At 35.2% G+C, this 22,257-nt stretch overlaps 1 protein-coding gene across 2 annotated transcripts in view; it reads right to left on the reverse strand.

The window, feature by feature from the left end:
- Exoc5 (exocyst complex component 5) overlaps positions 1-22,215 on the reverse strand; it is a 64,602-nt gene extending 42,387 nt beyond the window's left edge. The window contains exons 1-4 of one of the 2 annotated variants that reach the window (XM_047536557.1): positions 21,944-22,215; positions 5,957-6,051; positions 4,774-4,921; positions 2,058-2,252 (exon numbers count right to left, since the gene is read on the reverse strand). In XM_047536557.1, the coding sequence (XP_047392513.1) occupies positions 2,058-2,252; positions 4,774-4,921; positions 5,957-6,051; positions 21,944-21,970 (465 nt within the window). In that variant the 5' untranslated portion in view covers positions 21,971-22,215. The remainder of the gene's footprint in view (positions 1-2,057; positions 2,253-4,773; positions 4,922-5,956; positions 6,052-21,943) is intronic. The other variant, XM_047536565.1, reaches the window with a different exon arrangement.
- Between the last annotated feature and the right edge of the window lie 42 nt (positions 22,216-22,257).

Here is a 22,257-nt window from a genome sequence, read left to right on the forward strand (position 1 = left end):
AACTAGGGAGCAAGAAAAATGAATATGTGTTGTCATCTTAACCCATTTTATTTCCTTCCAGAATTACTTCTCTCTAGCTATATGGCTGATTTTCCTTTTTTCTTTTCATTGGGAAAGTGGCTGTCACAGAATCCATAAATTGAGATAGCTGGAAGCTTATCTGATAATAGGCAATCTAATATCATATGAATTCTTAAGTGTAGTTAATTTCAGCAGTACCAGGCCTAAAAAGATTCTTAATAAGCAAACAATAACCCAGAACTTACAGAAGAGGTGTGAGGAAAAGAAAGCAACTGAAAATGGAGTAATAAAGTATAAGAAAATAAGAAAAATAAATAAAAAGGGATACAGGAGAGTGATATAAAGAAGAGAAACTTAAATGTTCTACGTGAATCCGTTTGCTCCTCCAAAATTAGAGATGCCCATGTAACTAACTGAAAGAACTAACAAGAATATAAAGACAATTTTCTGTCAATTAGAATGTCAAAAATTAAGTGACAATAGTAATATCAAGAACTACCTAATTACTTGAGGGTAATTACAAAATTTAAAGAAAAAAAGTTTAAAGGAAAGTATAAACATACAAATACATAAATCATGTTAAAAATAAATAAAATCAATCTAAAAGCATATGCTTTTCTCTAGATTCTAAATGACTACCTTCAACTAATTTCAAATAAACAGACTAACTCATATTGGGTAAGATTATCTGCATTTTGTTTATAACAACATAAATACACTACACAAGCCATCAGATTTTATACAAAGTAAAGTACCAGACTTTAATTAATTTTATCCAATTTTTAATATGTGAACAGAATTTTTAAAATATATATGATACAAATAAGAATTTTTATAAAATATGATAAATGTATATTTATATTTGGAAAACAAAAAATAAAATATTCCATAAACTATCTGAAACTCAGACCAGTGTTCAAGTCTTGTATATGTTCTTATATATAAATATAGAAGTTATTGCCAATATTTTCCAAATTCTTAAGTACCACATTTTTCTTGATGTTAATTTTAGTAGTGTTAAATTCTACTACAAATACAATTCTTAAAACTCATTCTTTAAAATACTATCTTTTGGGGCTGGGGAGATAGCTCAGTTGGTAAAGTGCTTGCCTCATAAGCACAAGGCCCTGGGTTCAATCCCCAGTACCACAAAAATAAATAAATAAATAAATAAAAATAAAACAAAATACTATCTTTCTTTGAGAAATTTTTTCTACATACATATAATCACTTTTCAAAGATCTCTAAAAATTATAAGTTCCATAACCATATAGTCTAACACAAACACAGAAAATGTGTTGCTTAACTCAAAGTGATAATACTTAGCTTCAATAATACTTAGCTTTTAATATTTTGCTATCTGATACTTCATGGAGTAAATTTGGAACAAATCAGAAAGATTACATTCAGTATGAATGAGTATATATGATCCAAAACAATGTCCATTTTCATACATTTTAAATTTTTTCCCCTCAAGAAAAGAAAGCAAGCTAAATTATCTTTTTTTAAGACTAAAGAACAGCCAATAACAGATACCCTTAGACCAGGATTAAATAATTATTGCTATGAAAGGGATTAATATAAACAATTCAAATTTTTCAATTCTTCTTTGTCCAAACTGCTTTAATTCTTTATAAGATATCTTTATTCAAGCAATAAATATTAGAAGTTCTGAATTCTTTTACAAAAGACATTTCAGTTTATCAACAATTTAGGTCAGATCACTCTACCACCACCCAATGGTATATAACTATGTAAAGTCAAATACATAAGGAAATACTGATGAACATAATTACCTCAGCATTTCTAAAACATATAAAATTTCACAAACAAAATGTCAAACAAATCAATTAAGAATATAAATATCAACACTTAATCAGTAATCTATAGGTAACTGCATTAAATTACAATTTAGAACTATAAAAACAAACTACTCATTGATATGAAGTATAACTCTGGGAAGTAAAAACTCTAGTTCATAATTAAGGCATTGTAACTAATATAATGATGTGCTTTTATCCTCTGATAGTGCTTACCTTTTCAGAATTTGTAAAAACATCAGATTTCAATTCTCCATCTAGAAACTCATTAAAATACTTCATCAATTTCTGAGCCTCCACTGCCCGTTGTCTAGGCGTGTTTACCCCCTCCAACTGGTCTCCAAGGTGACAGACTTTGGTTGCTACATAGCTAATGTGCTCATCTAGTTCCTGGAAATGTTGGAAGGCAACCTAGGAAAAATGTGCATAAGCATAAAATACAATCAGAGAACTGAGTTTATAAGTTAATACATATCAAAACTAAACTAGCAGCTAATGGCATAATGGTAGAGTACTTGCTGGACAGTGCAAGATCCTGGGTTTGATCCCCAGAACTGTAAATAAATAAATTTTTATTTATAAAAATAAAACCAAGAGAAACTAAATTGTCAATCTCACCACTACTCTCTAACTTAGGCAACTAAAGATAACACAGAAATTATGAGATCTACAAAACCAATTCATACTCATTATCATGACATGATTTGAAAACCTTGGGTTTTTTTAAATCGAGTTGCAAACTTTTACACTTTCACCTATTAAAATAACCATCTTTATTATGAATATATTGGTTAATTAACAAAAGCAAGTCCACTTACTACTCATCCTGTTTAACAGAGCACCTGGCACCATACAGTTATTTATTTATTTATTTATTTATTTATTTATTTTTTTGGGTTCTGGGGATTGAACCCAGGGCCTTGTGCTTACAAGGCAAGCACTCTACCGACTGAGCTATCTCCCCAGCCCACCATACAGTTATTAAGAGAAGATTTTGGAAAAAAAAAAAAAAAAAAAAAAAAGAACTGAGTACAAAAGGGACCAGACATTTGAAAAAAAACCTTCTTGAAAAGATAAAAAATATGTCAGGGGTAAAAGATATTGGTTAAAAATAAAATATTTAACACAACTTTAAATATTTTTAAAAAGTGATACTAATATCATGTATGGTAAAAATTATTCTTTTCAGTTCTGAAAACATGAAAGACTACAGCAATTACCTTAAGGTAAAGGTAAATTCTCAGAATGTTCACTCCCTTCACCCAGGGTACCCTGATTGTCCTGTGGTAAATGAAAACTATGTGCAATGAATGCCTTTAAATTGCCGAAAGTAGAATGGCTGATAACTCAATGTGGTATTTTCGTTCTAAGTTAACATTCAAGGGGGGAAAGTTTTAAACATTTATTGAGAACTTCCTCTGTGTTAAATGCTATTCTATTTCATGTACTTATTTATTTAATCCTCAAAACAACCCAGTTTCGATGAAAAATGAAGGCACACAGAAACTAAAGTTGCTTGCTTGGGATTACACAGCTAAGTATCAAAGCTGCAACTCAGAAAGACTGGTTACCAAATTTGTGTGCTTTATTAAAACTATTTCAGTTACCAAAAAAAACCTACATTAGGAATATCTGGAAATTGTCAGCATAACTACTTAAAAATACATTTCCTATCTTATTTAAATTACTTTCTTTTTGGGGGAGGAGGGGTACCAGGGATTGAACTAAGGGACACTTGACTACTTAGTCATATCCCCAGTCCTATTCTGTATTTTATTTAGAGACGGGTCTCACTGAGTTGCTTAGCGCATCCCTTCTGATGATGCTGGCTTTGAACTCACAATTTTCCTGCCTCAGCTTCCCAAGCCGCTGGGATTTGACATTCTTAATTAAACATTTTCTCACAGTCATACATACTTAAGTGGAGTAATCTAAACAAATGAAATTTTACCAGTAATCAGTTTGTTAATCCCAACGCTAAAGAATAAATGACCCCTGGGAGGCAGCAAGGTTCAACAGTGCTCCTCAAAATGCACTTAGAAAAGACAATCAAATTCTAGATTAGGCCCAACTTATAAATGGGACTCAGAGATTCCACATTAATTCAAAGGCCTAAGAGTGATTAAGATGCTTGATTAGGCACAGTGGTGCCTTAGCAGCTTGTGAGGCTGAGGCAGGAGGATCACAAGTTCAGAGCAAGCCCCAGCAACTTAGTGAGGCTCTGAGCAACTTAGGGAGACCATGTCTCAAAATAAAAAATAAAATGGGCTGGGGATGTGGCACAGTGGTTAAGTGCCCCTGGGTTTAATCCCCCGTATCACCTGCTCCGCCCCCCCCCCAAAAAAAAAAAAAAAAAGCAGTAGTTTGGCCTCCTTAACCCTAAGGCCAGTCTAGTGTGTTGTTTTTACTCAAAAATGGACAAAGGAAGAGTTTTTCACCCACCCCCTTCTCCCATAGTTATCCCAGTGAATTCTCACTGAGGCATACACTTCATTATTTTTGTGATATTTCCCATACCGGGTTTCTACAGGTAAAAACCTGATCCAGGTCTGGTATTACTTTGGCTTATGATTAAAAAGAATGGAAATGACTACCTAAATAAATCCATTCTAAGAGTTCCTAAAAGTACAGGTCTACTAAGAAGTAATCCTTGATTACATTATCAAAGGTAGAGCAAGGGGGCACATTAAACTGGATACCACTCCATTCTGAAAAGGGAGTACTGTGATCCCAAACCAACACTCAGTAGCAAGCCAATGTCAAGAGTATATGATAACAATTCATGAATATTTTACCCTGTGGGACCAGACAGGTAGAGAGAAACCTCTACCATTGTTATAATTCGACTTGACTTGTTTAAGAACTTAAAGCTGAAAGGATATAAAGATTTTGTAGGCTATATAAATGATTCATTGTGTAGCTAAATATTTACCTGATTGCTTTTCTGGAGCTCTTGTACCTTCTTGGCAAACTCCTTGGCTTCCTTCTGACACTGTTGCTCTAATTTCTCTACTTTTCTTTGAATCCTTTCATCCATTATCTGGAGTTCTTGAATATGATTTACAAATTCTTCTAACAGTCTAATAGCAAAAATTAGACCATGAATTAATCTACTGTTATTAAGCAAAAAGTAATGAGTGATTCACTTATAATTTTAAGAATTTTATTTTATTTTTACAGACTGCATTTTGATTCATTGTACACAAAAGGGGCACAACTTTTCCTTTCTATGGTTGTACACAATGTAGATTCACATCATTCTTTGACAGGAATGATCGTGTTAATTTTCTCTAAAGTCTCTTGTTAAGAATTTCTCCAGTTTATAGATGGAATCTTGCTGCAATGTCATAATTCTTTGCTTTGTCTAAGTCAAATAACTTTCCAAAAAACTAAACATTTGAAAATATAACCAGTTTTCATTGACTTTTCAATGGATTATCTCTGAGGTAAATGCAAGTCTCACCCAGATCCCCATTAAACCTTCAGAATAGAAACAAATTTTATACACTATTTACAACATCTAAGAAGGTAAATGCACAATATAAGAATACTATTATTCACTCCAGAGTTCAGTGACTTTGTTTCTCTAATTTATTTAAAAGAACATACTCAACATGTTTTTATGTAGAAGTAAAACCAATCCTTTCTAATTATTACTAATTAAATAAAATATTAAATTCTTATTCTCAATAAAATCCCTTCCCTTGTACGAGTTAAAGTACTTCCTAAAATAAAAGAAATATAAAAGTTTGAAAAACACAATTTCAAATTTCTGACATATTTGGAGGCCAACTTTTTTTTTTTTGGTGGTACTAGAGATTGAACCTACTCTACCAATGAGTTACATCCCCCAGCTCTTTCTAGTCTTTATTTTGAAACAGGATCTCACTAGGTTGCCCAGACTGGCCTGGAACTTGCATTCCTCCTGACTCAGCCTCCCAAGTAACTAGGATTACAGGCATGCACCACCAGCCTGACATAGTGGGGGCAACTTTTAACTAATATCTTTTTACGTTAAGTGCTGAAAGGAATTCCAACAGTCATCTCTATCTAAATAGAAATTTGTAGTATTAGATTGGGGCTATGAAAAAAAGAAAAACACTTTTTTACTTCACCTCTTAGGATCAAAAGCTTCAGGTCCACCTCTAGAACCTCCACCTGGGGTTCTCCATACAAGACGTTCAATATACTCATCTGCCACGAAAGGCTCCTAGTTTACAAAATAAATATATTTCAACAAGGTTTCATAGAAAATGACAATATTACTTACAAATATTAAAAAAGGCCCTACTATGTCAGAACTTAAAATGGAATTACTATTTCACTAAGTGAAATATGCAGCTTTACTAGTACTCAAATAAGGTCAAACACTTTTTTTTTAAACCTCACAAACTGAGAACTTTTTAACATTATACAATAGAGGAAAAGGTGAGCTGAAAACTGTACTTTCATTATTAATATTGGAAATGTCAACAGGTATAATCTTTTTGGAGGACAATTTATATTTAGTAACATAATCAGTTCTATGAAAGGCAACCAATTCAGCTTTTAAAATTCTAAGGGAGCTGGACACAGTGGCGCAGACCTGTAATCCCAGCAGCTTGGGAGGCTAAGACAGGAGGATCGCGAGTTCAAAGCCAGCCCCAGCAACTCAGCAAGGCACTAAGCAACTCAGTGAGACCCCATCTCTAAATAAAATACAAAGTAGGGCTAGGGATGTGGCTCAGTGGTCAAGTGCCCCTGAGTTCTCCCCAAATAAAATTCTAATGGAAAAGCATATATGAACAAAAACAACTTTTGTAGATTGTTCACTATGCATTATTATATGTAATATTAAAAAACTGTTTTACATAAATATTCAACAAAGCCATAATGAACAAATTATGCAAACGTTGGCTGGGTGCAGAGGCGCATGCCTGTAATCCCAGCAGTTTGGAAGGCTGAGGCAGGAGGATTTCGAGTTCCAAGACAGCCTCAGCAAAAGTAAGGTGCTAAGAAGCAACTCAGCAAGACCCCATCTCTAAATAAAATACAAAAATAGGGCTGGGGATGTGGTTCAGTGGTCAGTTGAGTGCCCCTGAGTTCAATCCCTGATACAAAAAAAAAAAAATTGCAAACCTCCAGGAAGAAAAACTATGCTTCTATTAAAATCATGTAAAATAACATTTGATAAAATAAGAAAAATGCTAACATACTATCTGATGAAAAAGGATACTAAATTTTCTAAGAAAAAAGTAGTATTTTTAGTATTTTTAGCAAAGGATATTAGAAGGTACAATCAAAAAAGTAAACACTCAAATTTTATTATTAGCAGAAAGAAAATGTTTAGACTATTCCACACTAACATATATTTTCAACTACCTTTTTCAGGAAAATATCATATATTGCCTTCCTCTTAGCATGTAACTAAGTATATAACTTAAACTGGTAGCATTAGTTGGTAATTTCCATTTAAATTTTTTTGGCTGTAAAATTTTTCAGTTTTTTAATTGTAAAATTTTAATTTTTTTAGTTGTCAATGGACACAATACCTTTATTTTTATTTATTTATTTATTGTTATGTGGTGCTGAGGATCGAACCCAATGCTTCACAAGTGTTAGGCAAGTGCTCTACCACTGAACCACAACCCCAGGCCCTAAAGTTTTCTTTTTTAATTGTACTTTAAAAATATATCTCCATTGATAAGCATTCACTAAACAAAAAAATTTATAGTGCCAAGCATTCTGTTAGGCTTTAGAATAAAAAGATGTATAAAACACAGAATATACCCTGCAGAAACTCAAAGCCTTATTGGTGAAAGGAATATAAAGAATGAAATAATGTATGGTAAGTAAAATGTAAAACATTTATAAACTTTAGTATTAATACTGCTAAGTGAATTATTAACTCAATAGAGAGATTATATTTTGCAAATATTTACTGAACACCTACAACATGCTGGACACTGAGAATACAGATGTGAATTCAATAGACAGGATACCCTGCAAAGCCTTATGTAAATGATCTAAATACGGTGCCAACTAAACAATCAATCACAGAATTAACACAGAAGTAACTATGATAAAAATCATGCTAGAAAAGTCCTGGATGCTGTAATAGAATATAAAAGAAGAACAAAGGTAATGAGACTATGGGGAAGGACCAAAGAAGGTTGGCCAGAAAGGTGTTATGACAGGCAAACTCCGAGGAATACAGGTTTTGGCTGACACCTAAAGTAAGAAGAAAAATCAGCCAGACAAACATGGAACAAATAGTTTTCCAGCCCATTGGGAAAATAACCATTCACATTAATTATCTCCCCCCTCTCCCGCTGCCACTATGGTGGTACTGGGGGTATAACCCAGCATTATCTGATTTCCTATTTTCAGTAGGACCTATTTTATCCCCACTTTATGATAAGGAAACTGAACTTTTGAGAGGTCAAATACTTGACCCAAAAAACCTGAGATTTAAAATCACTGTGCTCTACTATTGTAAGGTACACTGAATGGCAAATTTGGTAAACTATAATTAGCTAACTGTGCCTAGAAAGTTAGGTCAGTGAGGAAAAGTGGTGAAGCTAAAATGGTGAAAACTGTCATATGAAGGCACATACACATTACTGATTTTGCCTTTAAATTTTTCCACTTATATTAATAAATATTAATCATATGTGAAATCCATAATGCAAACCAGTAATTTTAACTGATAAGCTGGTACATTCTATTAGAAAACCATATAACCTTCATAACTATTAATATCACCAAACAACAGAAAAGTAAGCAACAACCAGAAAGAGCACAAAACAATATAAGCAGACACTAAAATTTTTAAAAAGACTTTTTTTTTAATTTACTATAAAAGGCACTTTCAAAAAAAAAAAAAAAAGGGCTCAGTGTGATCAAATAATTGAAAATGAACAGTCATATTAATCCAGTTATCTCAAAAGATTTCATTATAAGAAAACTATCTGTTATGGCCTGGATATGAGGTGTCTCCCAAAAGCTCACATGTGAGACAATGCAAGGTTTGGAAGAGAAATGATTGGGGGCGGGTAATATCCTTAACCTAATCAGTGAATTAATCCTTCATGGGATTAACTGAGTGGTGACTGGAGGCAGGTGGGGAGTGACTAAAGGAAGTGGTTCATTGCGGGTGGGGCTATAGGGTATATATTTTGTATCTGGAGAGTGGAATTTCTCTGCCTCCAGATCACCATGTGAGCTGCTTCCCTTCACAACACTCTTTTGCCACGATGTTCAGTCTCACCCGGAAGCCCCTGGGGCTGGCCATCTGCAGACTAAGACCTCTGAAACTGTGAGCACTCATATTAACTTTTCCTCCTCTAATAGTGTTCTTGTTGGAGGTTGTAGTCACAGTGGTGAGAAAACTGACCAAAACGCTATCTGATATAATCAAGACAGGAATTGTAAACAAGATTACTAGTACTTTAAAAATAAAAATTCATTTTATCCATAAGTGTTGACATGCTTAAGAATCAAGTCCAAATAAGAATGAATTCGATATCCACCCAAAATAAAAATTCTGACACCCTGAAATAAAATAATCTACTTAGCAAACATAATCATTTAGATAATCATACATCTATACCTTACTTCTCCTGAGGTCAAAAATTTGATGCATGTTTAACAATCTTTAATTTGCATATATAAATTGAAAAGTATTGACTCAGGATAAAGGAATTTACATTTAAAGCTACTCAGCACTTTAGAAAGTTTATTTTCAGAAAAAAAAAAAAAAAACCTCTCTGGGCACACACCTGTAATTATCAGCAACTCTGGAGGCTGAGGCAAGAGGATTACAAGTTTGAGGTCAGCCACAGCAACTCTGTCTCAAATTTTAAAATAAAAAGAACTGGGGATATAGCTCAGAGGTAGAGTACCTCTAAGGTCAATCCGTAGTACGAAAAAGAAATTTTTTTTAGAAAACCTTAACAGCACATAAAACACACCTAAGAAATGATAAAAGGATAGCTAAATTTTTAAAGTGTCTACTATGTGCTAGGCATGTGCTCAGCACTTTACACACTGTGTAGCACTTAATACCATATGTAGCACTCAATACCATAAGTAGTAATTCCTGCTGATTATTTTATAACCATGATACAAAAAGGTAATTTAATAGAAAATCACTGAGACTTACCAGATTCCAAGGGCCCAAGTCTTAACTATGGGTAATGAAGAGCTTTTTCTTTAAAAGAAGCTAAATTACTTTAGGAAGTAGTCAGTCCTTCTATAAATCCACAATACTCCCATTAAATAACTTCATATAATAATCATGCTCTTTTTCCCTATCTTTTTCTGGTTACGATTTTTTGTATCAATACTTAATAATCTTACCCAGGGGCACTTTACCACTGAGCTACATTACCAGTCCTTTTTATTTTATTTATTTTTAAAATAATTTTTTTTAGTTGTAGATGGTCACAATACCTTTACTTATTGTTTGCAGTGCTAAAGATTGAACACAGTGCCTCACACATGCTAGGCTCTACCACTAAACTACAAACCCAGCCCTTATGTCTTATTGTGAGACAGGATCTTACTAAATTACTTCAGGCCTCACTAAGTTGCTGAGGCTGGCTTCAAACTTACAATACTCCTACCTCAGATTCCGGAGTTGCTGGGTTATAGGCGTGTGCTACAACACTCAGCTAATCTTAGTTCCTATGTGTTATTAATTGTGTATTATTGAGTAGTTACAGTTCAATTAAACAAATTGTCATACTATTCATCAATTTTATGTGTCAGTTTTATTAAACAATATATATATTCCAAAATGTATAAATCAAGAAATGTTAGAGTAAAACATAACATTTTGATCATAAGAAATACTTTGAATTCTCTCAAAGTAGTTCTTCATTCAATAATATTAAGAGCTCATTATATGCTAGACTATTTTAAATATCTGGGAAATGGTAGAGAAGGAGAGAAAATTTCTGTTCCTAGTAGAAGATAGTCACAACAAAAGAGCAGAAAAATGATAAGACAATAAGAACCTTGAAGAAAACTAAAAGGGATACAGAATGATGGGTAAGAGTGGGATTATTGTTGCTAGAAGTAATCAGAAAAGGACTTTATAGGAAAATAAATTTTGAACAAAGAGACAGCTAAGAAAGAAGCCATCAAAGGAAGAATATACTATATATAAGAATATGTAAGAAATGACAAGCAACCAGTGTGATTAAAACTGAGTGATTGAAGGGGAGAAGAGGTGTGAATGAGGTCAAGAGGCAGGGTCCAGAGTTTGTACCAAGATCTTATATGATATCCTATGACACATTCTCTGTTGCTAACTGAAGAAAAGTCCAGATTACCAAGAGAAAGAATCCTGAAATATGCTGGCAAATATACACAGTAACGATTCTTCTATTCCTTCTCCCAAAAGGAGTTACAATCATTTATTCTAGCACACTGTGGAATAGGAAAATGAACATTTTGAGGTATGTTGGATTCAGGGGCCTAGTGGATAATGCTGCTTACTTGACCCAAAGCACATGGATACTAAGTAATAAATTGATTCCAGGCCAAGTCTGAGCCGTCCATTGGTCCAACATCCACCTACAGACCACTTTTCCAGGAGAAGAGATGAAAAAAGGGTCAAGAAAATATTTGAAGTAATAATTGCTGAAGATTTCCCAACTTAAAAAAAGACATGGATACAAACACCCAAGAAGTTTAATGAACTATGTAGGATGAAATCATAGAGATTCACATCAAGACAGATTACAACCAAACTTTCAAAAAATAGTTGGTACACACCTGCAATTCCAGCAACTCCAGGAGGCTGAGACAGAAGGATCTTAAGTTTGAAGCGAGCCTCAGCAATTTAGTGAGGTCCTAAGCAACTTATTAAGACCCTGCTTCAAGATTCAAAAAAATTTTTAAAGGGCTGGGATATAGTTCAGTGGTAAAGTGCCCCTGGGTTCAATCCCCAATACCAAAGGGAAAAAAAAGAAAAAAAAAAAAGGGAAGAACACCACTCAGAGAGCAGTATAAAATTAGTGACTTGTCACATAATACAGATCCTCCATAGGATTATCAGCAGGTTTATATTCAGAAACTTTCAAGGCCAGAGGATTAATAAATTCAAATTGCTGAAAGAAAAAATAAAGTCAACCATGAATCCTCTATTCATCAAAACCATCTTTCAAAAGCAAGGGAGAAATTAAGGTATTCATAGAAAAACAAGCTGAGAGAATTAATTATCGTTAGACCTACCCTACAAGAAATGTTCAAGGAAGTAGTACAGAGTAAAACAGACTCAAAGTCATATCATGAAATAAAGATCTTAATAAAGGGAAATAAACAGGCAATTATAAAAGCTAATATTGTAACAATGGTTTGTAACTATACTTTTTCCCTATATTATTTAGTAGACTAACTCTTAAAATTTGTTGGTCTAAAAAGTTAGAATAACTGTAATTTTCAGCTTTCTAACTCCAGATTTTATACGTGATTTAAGCCAATTATATATTTTTTAAAACTATCAGTTTATGCTATGGGGCATACACTGCATAAAGATGAAACTTAGTTGTATCAACAAGCAAAAGAGTTGGAGTGGAGTAGAAGAGCTGTTTTATAAATTATTAAAGTTAAGCTGGTATAAATTCAAGTTAGAGTGTTATAACTTAACTTATAGTGTTAAGAATGTTACAATACAATCCCCATGGTAATCACAAAGAAAATGCTATAGAATATACACAAAAGGAATTTAAATGTTCACTACAAAAAAAAAAATCAACTAAGCACAAAAGAACACAGTAATGCAAGAAAAAAAAGTATCAACATTTATGCACCCAATAAGAGACCATCCAAATATATGGCCAACTGTCAAAACTAAATGGACATACAGTCCTAGAATAACAGAGACCTTCAATACTTCAATACCTCACTCTCAAGAATGAATAGAACAAGAGACAGAAGATAAGGAAACAGAAGACTTAACCCAGTAAAACAACTAGATCTATGCACCAGTTCAGAGATCGTACTGTATGAAGTTGGAGCACTATCTTCCAAGATACAATGTATATTCTCAACTTAAAAACCTTTATATGATGTTGTTTATATGATGTTGTTTCCCCAACAGAAAAAACATGTGAGCCAGAAACAAGGGGTAAAAGCAGAAATGGCCTTACTTAACATGATGCCTAACTTGTGCATACTCTTCCTGCAACTGTGAAGTCAATAGTGAAAGAGATGTTGGTCAACCAAAGGGGAACATTTTCGTCTAGGAACATATAAAAATCCCTTTAATCTAAAACTATCAATACTGCCTGGTCACAGTTAATTATATCCAGAGAATAAAAGATAAGAAGAATGATCATCTTTGGTAACAACAACTGACCTTAATCATTACAAGGCAGGATTGCTAATACACAGCAGGAGCAAAGAAAAGTTTGTTTGGCACACAAGTGATCTTCTCAGGAGGATCAACTTCCCAATCAATTCTGAAAGTCCACAGATAAGTATTGCAACCCTGGCCAAGGAAGGTTGGTGATCAGTTAAGACAACAAGAATAGCAGAGATACTAGCTGAAGGTAAGGTACAATTAGAATGGATACAGGAGGGAGGCAGTATCAGTTGCAACTCGGAGACCAGTTACAGCATTGAGAGTTATAATTTATTCCACTAACATTCTAATTTCCTCTAAGATGAAACCCAACTTACTATGGTAAGGAAAAGCAAAAATTACCAAAACTTATACAAAAATCTAAGAATTATGGACTAAGATACTATCACATTAAATTGGCCTTTATATACTAGGTCACAGTGATGATGTGTCAAACTGTTTTTACTTCTTTACAAATGTTACCAACTGTAAGATAAAACATGGTGTTTGTGGTCATTCCTACTGAAAATCTCTTGGACATCAACTCCTTGGACAAGAACACAAATTCATAATTTAACATTGTTTCTCTGAAAAAATTTCAACTTTTTATATTTTCTTATAGTTATTCTCCAAAATACCTCCAATGTTAGAACCACCCACAAACTCAAAGAAACTAGAATATTTTCCCCTAACCTAGGTAAAAGAGTAAGACATAGAGAATTTCGGAGATGTATTTCTATATCTTGTTAAACCAACTGAACCATGGGTTCCAGTACTATCTATAAGGTATTTTCCTTTAATCTATTATGTATATTGTCAAAAACTCTTTCTTTCAGTTAGACCTTCCCCACATTACCAAGTTCACACTTGTGTATATGTATGTCTTAAGGTTCTTATCTTGCTCTACTTACCTCAATTTCTCTGTAAGGTAATATGAACAACCACACTTCCATCAGCCTATTCCAGTCTACTCTTCAAACTCATGCTACTCGTGCTTCTAGCCTGTGATCACATAACTCACCCTATACAATGACTATTCTCCAACAATCCAAACATCACTTGCTATTGGCTTGAGTAGGTTCACCAAAAAGCTTGTATTAAAAATTAATCTGCTGCTGCTTCACAATGGGGTGAGGGGTTCACCAGATTGGACAGGGGGCAATGGGGGAACTGAGGGGGGATGGGAATAGGAAAGACAGTAGAATGAATGGGACATAACCTTCCTGTGTTCACATATGACTACAAGACCATTTTAACTCCACATCATGTACAACCACAAGAATGGGAAGTTATACTCTATGTATGTATGATAGGTTGAAATACATTCTACTGTCACGTATAACTAAAAAGAATTTTAAAAAATTAACCCGAAAGGTAAGTGTTGGAGGGTTATGGCTCAATGAGAGATGTTCGGGTCACAAGAATCTCACGACTAGATTAATGCCAATTAATAGGGGCTGGGGCCAAGTTCCCTTGCACAAGAGTGTATCCTCACTCTCCTCTCCCTCCCACCTCCTGCCTTCTACCACAGGAGGTTGTAGCTGAAAGACTCTCACCTGATTCCAGCACCTTGCTATTGGATTTCTCAACCCTCCAAACTATGAGAAATAAATTTCTTTTCTTTATAAATAACCCAGTCTGTGGTATTCTGGTACCACAATACAAAACAGACTAGTATACCACTGTACCATTACTCCAAGCCTGGTTCAGTTCTTTGAAGAGTTCCATTTCTTACTTGAAGGGTTCCTTCTCCACATGATCTCTACTGATTTCTCCCCACTGTGAACCTTCAAAGTTCATATTCCTATGCAGAGTAATATATTCCTAATCATTAATTGTTTTATACTAATTTCTGTAAGTTTCACTTTTCTCTCCACACTTTAATTGAAAATCAGGACAAGCTCTGTCATAGGTTGTTCTTATTTTCCAACTGTGATGAAGAGTATGATGTTGAGTAAAACAAAACACTAACAGGCTAGGGGTATGGCTGAATCCTCTAAAAAAGTTCTTGAAAAATCATGCCTTGATTCATATACCCAAACCCAAACAGGTAAGACTACCACCCACAAGCCAGAAATTAAAAATAGACATTACATAATGTTATCAAGATGAGATTCTAACAGAAACCATACATGAGCCTAATAATTCTGGCACCAAACATAAATTTGTCCTCTCCTTTTAACCCCACTTGATTTGATAATGAGATTCTTTGTGTTTCCTATAAGTCAATAAACAAATTACAATTACTGACTTGATTTTTTTTTTAAGCACTACTGAATGCCTTGTTTTGTCTCAGGCTAGCAAAATCAATATTAAATTTAGCATGGAAATAGAAAGATAAAGCATATTGAGACCAAAACAACTAAAACAAACTTGGAATAGTATTTGTGAAAACTACCTGCAACACTGCAAGATGAATAATCTTACTTTTTTAAAATTAAAGGCTATTTTAAAATCTGATCCTGAAGAGAATGTCAACACTTTTAACTGAGATAATTAGACAATTATCTTCATGTTATCAGAACTGTTTTGAAGATGATCTAAATAGAGGTATTTCTGAATTTTCTACTTTCATTCTCTGAAGTAAAATCTGTTTTCCCAGGGAAAATATCTTAATTTCTGACAATAAATATCTGATTTCTATGCCCCAAAGAGAAGTAATGGTATGTTATACTACCTTGCGTAGGATTCAGCAAATAGAATTAAATTTCAAAATGTTTAAAAAATTGTCTTTAGCTATCATCTTAGCCCAATTCTTTCATCTCATTTTTACATTTGAGGAGAATGAACCAATGAAATTTAAGTCTTGTCAAAGTACGAAACCAGTATTCTAACACAATGTTTTTCTTCTCTATTATGGTGTATTTTAAAATAAAAACTATGAATGGTTATTTAGACCTGGGAATGAATGACATCTCTCAGCTCTACCTCTCACTAGTTGTGTGGTCTTGGGCAAATTACCTAACATTCCTATGTTCCAGTTTTCTTATTTGTAAAAAGGGGAAAATAAGTTTTTAGCTCAGAAGGTTAATTTGAAGATTACCTTACATTGATAAACTGCTTAGAAGAAACCACTGAAAATGTCTAATAAAATCTACCATTAGTATTTCAAAAATCAAATGTATTTATAAATTATGACGTTAAATATATTTACAGGCACTTAATAACACCTCTGGGATGCAATTAAACAAATGGATGCAAGGAATATTAATTTCTTTAAATGTTCCCATATATGATACATTTTACTGTATCCAGAATAAGCAAGGGTGTATTTGTGTGTTGTGTAAGTGCATATATGTGTATGGATGTGTAGGTATATATATATGCATATGAATAAAACTATTTTCTTATTTTCATATTGCAGTTCCAAGAAAACAGTGCCTTAAAAATTAGGTCAGGTATTTAACGTACTTTTTACATAAACTTTTAACAATAAAAACTTTAAAAATTATACACTCAACTAACTAGAATTTTCATTTAATTTGTGGGTTTTTATTTGTTTACAGGGTACGTATTGTATAAAACTGTATTCCCCTATTAAGAGAATAGCACAAATCAATTTTTAACCTAACAAATACATAGACACAATGCACGCATCTATCCAATTTCCTAAGAATACCAGGGATACAGTATTTTTTATACCAATCACACAAAGGTGCAGTCTAAAATCATTCTTAATTTAAGGACTACTCTTCCAGAAGTTCACTTCCAAGTTGGTTTCACTAGAGAACTCAGGGCATAATACTTAAATGTAAACCTACCTAATCATCTACCTCTGCCTCCACCACTCTTAATATTAAAGAGTGGCAGAAGTCTATTAATGATGTAGATAAAAAGCTCTGTTCCAATTATCTATTACTGTGTAACAACCACCCCCATACTTTCTAACTTAAAAAAATAATAATCATTATTTTGTTTACAAATCTTTTATTTGTGTAGGAATCAGCAAGGAAATATAGTCTCTGCTCCATGTGACATCAGCTGAGGCTGTTCAACTTGGGATGGCAAATTGGTGTTTACTGTTAGCTGGGAGTTCAGCCAGAGTTGAGGGCCAAGGGCCTTGGCTCTTTGAAAGGGTTGCTTAGGCTTTTAGTTGGCACTGCTGCTAGATTCCAAGAGAGTATTAAGAGGACCAGGATATTACCTTGGAAATCACTACGTAGTATCACTTCCACTGGCCAGATTTGGGAAATAAGCATATACCCTTCCTCTCTATGAGTGTAAGTCACACTGTAGGATGGCAGATCTTGTTGTTGGCATCCGGTCTCTTTTTGTAATTCTCTCCTAACATACTCTCCTATCTTTGGATAGTTTTCTTCTCATTCTGCTCTGAAAAACTTTTCCTCCCTGACAGATGTCCTTTCCTTAATCTACTTAAATTGAAAGTGACTACCACTTAATTTTAAAAATTAAATTGAGTAAATTTTAACTGAGATTCATCTAAGCAAAATAACCCTCTGAGGTAGAAATGATTTTTCCCCATTTTACACATATGAAAACTGAGGCACAAAGATGTTAGGTAACTTGCCCAAGACCACATAACTACTGAAACATAGAGCTAAGAGATGTTATACATCCCCAGGCCTAAATAACCACCCATATAAAACAATAATTTCTAAATTCCTAACTAGCTGTGTCCTCTTTTTGAGTTACTAATTCATATTTACAACTGCCTTCTGGACTTCTTCACCAGGATACCTTACTAAAAACTCAAAATACATACTTTTTTAAAAAAATGAATATATTATTCTTTGTCCCTGAAAGGGTCCTTCCAATTTCTGCATCACAGCTAGTACATCATCAACTATATTTTCCAAAGTTCACAAACTTGGATTTAACGCCTCAATAATCAAACTCTTAATTCTGCCTCCAAATCATCTTTCCAGATTTCTTGTCTTCTGTGTTTCCATTAAATTAGGTTAAAATTTTCCCTGTCTCGATTATCAACAGATAATTCTGGAATAATTGCCAAATGACAAGAACTATGGCAGATAACTCAAGACTCCTGTTTTCCTAGCTAAAAATCTCTTATCCGTTGAAGACCATTCTTCACGTTAAACATTAAAATTCCCTGCCTCCCCTGACATCCTCTTAAAAAAGGTCATGTCAGGCCAGGCACAGTGGCACACACTTGTAATCCCAGCAATTTGGGAGGCTGAGACAGGAAGATTACAAATTCAAGGCCAGCATCATCAATTTAGGGTGATTCCTGTTTCAAAATAAAAAATAAAATGTGCAGGAAGGGTTGGGGATATAGTTCAGTGGTAAATTGCCCCTGGGTTCAATCCCTAGCAGTGAAGAAAAGAAGGGGAAAAAGTCAGGTCCGACCCCTTAAACATAGTCTCCAAAAAGCTTTCTCAAATCTTCCTCAAACCCCCGTGGTCTCAATCTCAATATCTTACTATGAAACACCAGCCACAACACTTCCTATTCCTAAAACATGAATACATACATCCTGTCTCTTCTCAGTATTCCCCAAACACACCTCAACTTACAAACTGGAGTCATCTTCTGTGTCTGCCCTGAAATGTCATTACTATATGAAAGCTTTCCTAATCATCCCAAGAAGATATTCTGGACTCCACTGCACCATATTAACATATTTCTCTATCCCAACTATAATTTTAACTCAACTTTTTTTTTTTTTTTTTCACACCAGGGATTGAACCCAGAGGCACTTTACCATTGAGCTACATCTCAGTCCCTTTTTTTGTTATTTTGAGACAGGATTCCACTAAGTTGTTTAGGGCCTTGCTACATTGCTGAGTCTGTTCTCAAACTTGCAATCCTCCTGTCTCAGCCTCCCAAGTTGCTGGGATTACTTATCATCTTTTTCTCCAGCTCCTGAAGATGATGAGTTTAAAGTGCTCAATAAATATTTGCTAAATGAATACATGAATTAATTATTATTTCTAGATCCTGTGTGTCTTTGATACACACAGCCTCATTAATCTTGATACTTTGTATTGAACTTAATAGGTACTAAAAAAAAATTTTTGTTGAATGAATGAATAATTGACCATAATTACTAATAAAGAACCCTCCCATAAAGGTAGCCTGCCCAGAGACAAGGAAAGACTCTAGAAGAAAGATGAGAGAAAATTAGCAAATGAGAAGGGAGAAAGTATAATCAGTAGTGCAATAAAAGAACATATGCAACAACAGAAAAAGAATTTACCACCCCAGACATTTTTAATGTGTAGAATACATAATTAATCCAAAGCATAGAGGAATCTTGTTCAGAAAGTTCAGAAAGATCTGTCAACAAGGGTTGAAACTAAGAAGGTATTCTGGGCAACTTCTAGGATATACATTATATACATTATAATGATAATGAATCATCTATTAATAAATCATTTCTGCCAACTGAAGAAATATCCTGCAGTCTGATTTTGTTGTATGATGTTGTCTTTGTTTAAAAAGGAAAAGTCATAGGGCCAATAATAAGATTTTTTTACAAGCACAGTTAACAGTTTAATTTTGTTTCATTTATAATCTCTTCTTCAATGTGGAAAATAAAAGCACAATTCTATTTAATAGTTCATGAAAACCAGGATGCATAAAAACAAAATATCCTTGACTACATCCTGCCCTGTTTTCCACAGTTCTCGAGTTGTGACTAAGAAAGGGAAGCAGGAGAAAAAGACACTCCCTGATTTGTTCTGCAACCTAGATCTATGGAAGTAACAGCAGGAAATGGCAGCAGTGACAGGGCTTTTTCTTTCTTCTTCCTCTAAAGGCTTAAGAGGTCAACTTTTCACTTGGGAATAAAACTTACTGAACAGCAGAGTCCATTGTAGAGCTAGACTCATAGCCATCCAGGAAAAGATAAATATACTTCTTAATTATACTTAACTAATAATAATTATAACTATTATTATGCCTTTGATTTTGATGATGCAACAGCTACATATAACCAGGGAAAAGTCACTTGAGTTAAGATCTATAAATATGTTTAAGTTTGGTCTAAGAACCCTCTGGCCACAGGACTACTCTGACTCTATCACCACCACTAAATCTTACCAGTTACCATGTAACTGGAGTCACTAAGATAAGGTAAACCCTAATTTGGTTTAACCACTTTACTAAATGGCAAGACCCTAGAGAGCAAAATATGTATTTCACCACTACCCCCTTTCTTCCCCCTGGGGGAAAAGGCAGTAATCAAATATATTTTCAAGTAAGTTATTGGACTCATGTGGTCAAACGTTTAAAAAAAAAAAAGATATATTTAAAATATGATCCAAGACACAACTGGGAATATCAAGGATGATTCATTAATTCAAAAGTGTCTTATAAACTGTATGACAATGTAACAGATTTTTGTTAACAGCTGGTTTGTTGCAAAGTACATTAATTAAAGATCTCAAACATTTCCATAAAATTTTATAAGATATGAAAAAGAAAACAAGGAACTATAGAACTACCTAGTATTTTGCCCAGAGTACATGATAAATTCTTGACAAGAATGTCTCCTTGCTCCAGTGTTAAGAAACAGATGGCACAAATTTGTAATTGGACAAACTGATGTAATGTACCCTCCAACAATTAAATGTGAGAATGCACAACTAATATTTCTTAAATCTTATGTGTAATTATAATGCTTCCCTCACAAATTGCTGTTTTATTACAGTTCATTATAATATCATGTTAGTCCTCTCAACAAAAACATTACCTATGCAAGGGATGACTGAAGACCAAGATGTAATACTAACAAAAGTAACAATGAAAAGTTCCAGTTGTTACAAAAACTGTGTCATTTAAATTTTAAGCCACACAAACTGCTGAATCTCAGGCAGTGATTCAGGCAGTAATTGTTTTAGGATACAATTATCACTGATGAGAAAGTCTCAGTTGTGAATGGCAGTGTGCTCTACTTATACTTCTGTAACTCAATAGAGAAGAAGCACACCAAATAAAGGGTCTTTCCTTTCTTTTCCCTCATATCTCCACTTTATTTCATACAAGGAAATATTTTATACGATGCATTTGGGGCTTTCCTATTCTTTCAAACAACACAGCTTCTTGCACTGAACTTCAAAAAGTTAAATTTTCAGGCTTAGGATACTGAATATACTCAAGGAAATACATTGGAATGCGCACGGTCAAGCGCACGTTCAGGATTCTCCAGCTCGCAGTTAGGTGGTTTTCATAACACCCTTAAATTTCTTAAGATTCGAACGCATCTGATCATTTTAGTTTTGCTTCCCTTCAGTTTTAGGGCTAAGCAGGCCTTTATTGTCCTAAAAAATACTCCCAGGTTTTTCAATTGTTAGAGTAAGCTGGCACATAGGATATTACTAATGGCGCAATGAGAAGCCCCCAAGAGTCCCCCAGTCTCAGCTGGTCCCCTTGGAATACTGTCACGAGGAGCCACGCGACAAGACAAGGCTCGCCCCAGCTGGGGCTGCCGGCTCCTCTGCTGCTGTCCTGAGTCAACCCTTCCCAAGACTCAGCCCGAGCAGACACTGTCCCCGGTCAGCACGGACCTCCGAGGCACCCCTGGTGACCCCGCGGTCGAAGCCGACCCTCTCCTGGGACAACCAGCTCGCGCTCGTCACCGACCGGCCCCCCGCGGCCCCAAGCCTCCCCTCCCCCACCGCACGCTCCGCCCGCCCGCCCGCCACCAGAGCCACCACCCCACCCTGGCTTTCGCACCTTCCTTCCCCGGGCTTTTCCTAGGCGGCGAGCGAACGCCCGCTCCTCTGCCCACCCACCTCGCGGCCCGCACCCCCGGGCCTGCCACTCCCCAAAGAGACGCGGGACCCACCTCGAACAGCTCGGCCGTCGTGGCCATCCCGGCCGGCTGAGAGGCTCGCCCCGTGCTGGATGCCGTCTCCTCTTCACATGCTGCGCCTCAGCGGCGCCGCGCACAGGTCCCCGCTCGGCTTGCCAGCTCCGGCTCCAAGCCGCTGCGGGTTTCCCCAATCCTCACAGAGCCCAGCCGGGGCGAGAGAACGGCCATGAAGCAAAGCCGCAGACGCCTGTCAGCTGCCTCCCGGCGCCGCCCGCGCCGCTCCCATTGTCACCGCCTCATACGCCGGAAGTGGAACTGCGCGCGCCCGAGAGGAATCGGGAGGGGCG

The sequence above is a fragment of the Sciurus carolinensis genome, chromosome 2 (assembly GCF_902686445.1).
Source record: "Sciurus carolinensis chromosome 2, mSciCar1.2, whole genome shotgun sequence".
NCBI lineage: Eukaryota > Metazoa > Chordata > Mammalia > Rodentia > Sciuridae > Sciurus > Sciurus carolinensis.